This window comes from Bolinopsis microptera, chromosome 8, assembly GCF_026151205.1.
Source record: "Bolinopsis microptera isolate Bmic1 chromosome 8, MBARI_Bmic_1.0, whole genome shotgun sequence".
Taxonomy (NCBI): domain Eukaryota; kingdom Metazoa; phylum Ctenophora; class Tentaculata; order Lobata; family Bolinopsidae; genus Bolinopsis; species Bolinopsis microptera.
Genome location: NC_087079.1, coordinates 16,318,050 through 16,322,936, shown reverse-complemented (window position 1 = coordinate 16,322,936; position 4,887 = coordinate 16,318,050). Strand labels below are relative to the sequence as shown.

The window sequence follows — 4,887 nt, the reverse complement described above, 5'->3', positions numbered from 1 at the left end:
TACCTTGCTGAATCATTTGGTAATGCTATTTTGGATACTGGTTGTACCAAAACAGTGTGTGGTGAATTATGGTTGAAGGATTTTGTGAAATAGTCCAAAGTTGTTCTCGAAACCTCTCCTTCTTCGTCTGTGTATAGGTTTGGTGATGGTGACCCTATCAGAGCAACAAAACAGGTTCTTCTGCCAATGAATCTTGATGGTGAGTTGTTTGATCTAAAATGTGATGTGGTAAATGATGATATACCTCTTTTAATTAGTCAAGAGACTATGCAGAATACTGAGACTGTCATTGATATGGTCAACAACCGTGTTAGTATGTTTGGGAAGGACATTCCCACTTCTTTCACCTCCACTGGGCTAATAATGATTGATATGTTGCCTCACATTGAGATTGATGATACATTTGAAGACCACTTAGAAGAAGCAGCTACCGTTAATGTCTGTCAGTTTGTCGAAAAGAAATTGGACAAAGCTTCGGTGAAAAAGCTTCATTGTCAGCTGGGACATGGTTCATATGACAAGCTCAGGCGATTACTTAGTGATGCTGGTTTGGGAGATGTAGATTTGTTTAGAGTTCTACAAGAGGTCATTGAAACTTGTGAGATCTGTCAAGTTTACAAGAAGGCTCCTGCTAAACCATGCACATCATTTCCAAGAGCTCGAGGAATAAATGAATCAGTTGCCATTGATCTGCACAAGCTGGATAATAATGTGTACTACCTGCACATCATTGATGAATTCTCTCGGTTTAGTCAGGCTGGGATTGTCAGGTCCAAGAAGACTAGTGAAATTATTGATGTTCTCAGTCAGAAATGGATATCCGTCTTTGGGTGCCCTTCATTGATATTCTCTGATAATGGCGGAGAGTTTTGTTCCAAAGAGTTTGAAGATTGGACACAGAATTTCAACATTGAGCATAAGACTTCTGCTGCCTATAGTCCTTTCTCAAATGGAATAGTTGAGCGGCATAATGCTGTAATTTCCTTGATGATGCTGAAACTGGCTGAAGAATTTCCAAATACTAAGGTTGATACCATACTCAGCTGGGCGTGTAGTGCAAAGAACTCACTCAGTACTGTTGCGGGTTTCTCACCCAATCAGCTCATGTTTGGGACACAAACATACCTGCCCAATGTCCTCAACTCAAGTCCACCTGCTCTTGAGAATGAAACATCAAGTAAAGTAGTCGCTAGTCATATTAATGCAATGAACGCTTCTAGAAGGATGTTTCTAAGCTGTGAAAGCTCCAATAGGATAATGAAGGCTTTGAAGAAGCCACTGAGAACTTACACAACACCCATAACCTTTGGAAGTAAAGTTTACTACAAAGCTGTGGGATCAGACAAGTGGAAGGGCCCTGCAACGGTAATAGGACAAGATAGTACAGTGGTATTTCTTCGTCAAGGAAGCTTTGTAACAAGAGTACATCAGAGCAGGATCTCTCTTGTGAAGGACCAGGTTCCCTATGAATCTAAATCTGATAGTACAAATGGTCCAATTCAGGATGTTGAGTCTATCAAAGAGGCAAGTGTACTTAGAATACCAGGTCTTGACTGTTCTAGTGATGATGTTCCAGTCCAAGAAGTTGAAGTAGAGCCTTCTACAAACCCTGTAGCTGAAGTTAATTATCCAACTGAAATCGAAGCTGAGTCACCTACAAGTTTGCCTGAAATTGCTGAGTTAGATAAAAACACAGTCAGTACTAAGCAGGATCAAAGAATTGACAAGCCAACTGCCATTAAGAGAGGCTCAACAATAATCTTTGTTGATGATGGGACACAGTATGAGGCTGTTGTATTGTCAAGAGGAGGGAGGGCTAATGGTAAACATAAGAATTGGTACAATGTTCATGTTAAAGAAACAGACGAAGTCATATCTATAGATGTATCTACCATTGATGACTTCACTGTACTGAACAAAGATGAAGGTGATGATTTTGATTTCGACCCAATTGAAGATGTCTATGCTGTTCAATTGGATGACTATGCAACTGAAAAGCAGTTAGAACTGAGTTCGTGGGTAACTAACAAGGTGTATGAAGAAGTTCAGATAGAAGAGCTAGATGCTAGAAAAATTATCACAAGTACTTGGGTATGTAAACAGAATGGCGATACCAAAAAGGCTAGACTAGTTGCTCGGGGATTTCTTGAGGATACATCGTCCATCCTAAGTGATTCCCCTACTTGTTGCAAAGAGAGTCTTCGTTTGCTTCTTGCCATCATTGCCGGAGAGAATTGGATTGTACAAGCATTAGACATTAAGTCTGCTTTCTTGCAAGGGAACGACATGATGAGACCTGTGTACATGAAACCTCCTAAAGAAGCAAAAGTTGCCTCAGAGGTAATATGGAAGTTAAAAAAGTGTGTCTATGGGCTAGTGGACGCCAGTCTTAAGTGGTATCAGCGAGTTGCTGATTGTTTAATTGATCTTGATGGTGTGAAATCGAAAGACCCTGCTGTGTTTTACTGGAGAAAGGATGGAGACCTTGAAGGGGTTCTTGCCTTGCATGTCGACGATTTCATGTTTGCTGGATCAGCGAAGTTTCTTGAAGAAGTAATGACAAAAGTAAAATCTGAATTCCTCATAAAGATTGAAGAAAAATCTGCTTTCACTTACCTTGGGCTAGAAATTCGTCAAAAGGCTGACTATATTGAGATGGATCAGAAGAAGTATATTGAAAAGCTTTGTCCCATTGATATACCAGGTGGCGCCCTTAAAACCAGGGACCTCTCCAGTGATGAGAAGAATACTCTTAAGTCTAAGCTGGGCCAGATCCTTTGGGTATCCAACCACTCTAGGCCTGATGTGTCATTTCAGGTTTGTGTCACCAGCACAGGTATCAAAGATGCCACTGTGAAGGACTTTCATGACTGTAATCAGGTCATAGAAAGGCTAAAGAGAAAGCATGTCTGTATCAAACATCACTCACTTGGGAATCTGAAAAATCTGAAGTTTATCCTCTTTAGTGATGCCTCACACAAAAACCTCTACAATGGAGCTTCACAGGGTGGATATGTAGTGTTCATTAAGTCGGATGATAGCCAGTTTGCCACTCCTTTGATATGGTGCTCAAAGAAGTTAAAGCGAATTGTAAGAAGCACCTTGTTTGCAGAAACCTATGCACTCCTTGAAGCAATTGACTCCTGCATCTTCCTTCGCAGAATGACATCACAGCTACTCAACATTGAGGATATTAAAATTGAATGTTATGTTGATAGTCAAACTTTGTGTGATTCCATTGTTAGTAATAAACTGAATGAGGATAAGAGACTTAGGCATGAAATAGAATGTTTAAAAGAAACTGTTAAATTAGATAATATTGATGTTCATTGGATATCTAATAAACTGCAAGTTGCAAACGTATTTACCAAAGCTGGGGCACCGACAAATTTAATACTTGAAGTTCTGGATACTGGAGTTTTAAGATTTCGATAATTTATTTATCGTGTATTTGATAGATTTTACCCCCGGTGTTTTTTATGGGTCTATTGTTAGATCTCATTCGTTGTTTTATATGAACCCCCAGAGTTTCATCTCACCTTTACTTTATAAATGAAGTTTTATATTGACTATTTAAATTATTACTATCACCTCGATTTTATCCTAAGCTTTTGTTCATTGTTTGAAAGGGGTAAGATTGTTAAGTTGCTTTATATCATTAACTATGTATTTCCCAGGGCTTTGCTGTATATAAGCGTATGACTTGATACTGTATGACTTGATACGATTCATTACTACCTTTCATATAACAACGGTGTAGTTACTGGTACCAACACACAAGGTTAACAAACAGGACAGGATGGCACTCAGCTGTTCGATTAGAATAAGCACCACAATGAAAACGGCACTTCAAAGTTATGAGGGAGTTGTCAGGTAGTGGCGTAACGTTGCATGTTGCCCCCCCCCCCCCCCTCTACTCAAACGTTCGAATGTAAGCGCACGCATGATCTTTGTGAAGTCATGTTGTAAGGTGTCCAATCCTCGTTTAGACAACTCAGCCATGCAGTTTTAACACACAGTTAATTGCAAAGCACATCATCACATCATATCAACCAGGGTGTCCAGGACACCCTGCAATTTGAACTATCTGCTATCATACTGCGCGGCTGAGATCATACACGTGTGGTGTCCTATTTCACTCATTTTATAAGTTTCCGTTTTTGCTTGCTGTCACCTGTTACTCATTACATACAGGCCCTGTGTGTAACTGTAATATGTAAAACATGTGGGCTCCCACGAGCCGCCTCTGGCCCCCCTATCGGCACTCCTCCCCTTTTAGCGCACCTCCCTTAAAATAGACAAATTAGGAGATTCTTAAGGATACGCCGGCAAAATCTCTTGCGCAAAATCTCTTGCGCAGTGTTGCTAGTACTGTAGTTAGGTTTTTCAAAATTGTCCCACATTCAAACAACGATTTGGCGCTTCTCTAATATGGTAACCCTCTGCACAGCTGGGTCAGCGGGGCCCTTCGTCACGCCACTGTTGTCAGGCTGAATTTTAGGGTTCATTTGTCGAGGAAGGTAATATGAAGGGACAGTAATATGATAGTATGACTGGTTGCTTTATTAAGGTATGTGCTTCTGGGGTTCCTTCTCTCAAATACACAGGCAAATGACAAATCTGAATCATTGTAGTTTACAATGAGCATTTCAAAAGATTGTCTTATATGAACAGAAACATTCTTAGCACATAGTGGATCTTTAAGTATTAAAAATATATTAATACTTTAACAGATATTCAGGTCGAGCAATATCGTAATTTGATAATTTCACAGTGCACAGTGATGTTACCTGCAGCCAGAGATATGAAGTGGTTGATAAAAGTCATTATCGTAGGAGATATAAGGTGAGTGAGATATGAAGCAAGTGATGTTGATTTATTTGAGTT

The 4,887-nt window shown here is 39.8% G+C and overlaps 1 protein-coding gene across 1 annotated transcript; it reads left to right on the top strand.

The window, feature by feature from the left end:
* The first annotated feature begins 267 nt into the window (after positions 1–267).
* On the top strand, positions 268–3,166 carry LOC134820202 (uncharacterized). The gene is made up of 2 exons (XM_063830426.1): positions 268–2,817; positions 3,113–3,166. Exons 1-2 carry the CDS (start codon positions 268–270, stop codon positions 3,164–3,166), a joined length of 2,604 nt encoding a protein of 867 aa, XP_063686496.1.
* The last annotated feature ends 1,721 nt before the right edge of the window (positions 3,167–4,887 follow it).

Bases quoted from the DNA above. Each gene is read 5' to 3' on its own strand.
- LOC134820202 (XM_063830426.1), top strand. From the start codon at position 268: ATGCAGAATACTGAGACTGTCATTGATATGGTCAACAACCGTGTTAGT. The intron at 2,818-3,112 runs GTTTGTGTCACC...CCTTGTTTGCAG, and splicing joins GGCCTGATGTGTCATTTCAG to AAACCTATGCACTCCTTGAA.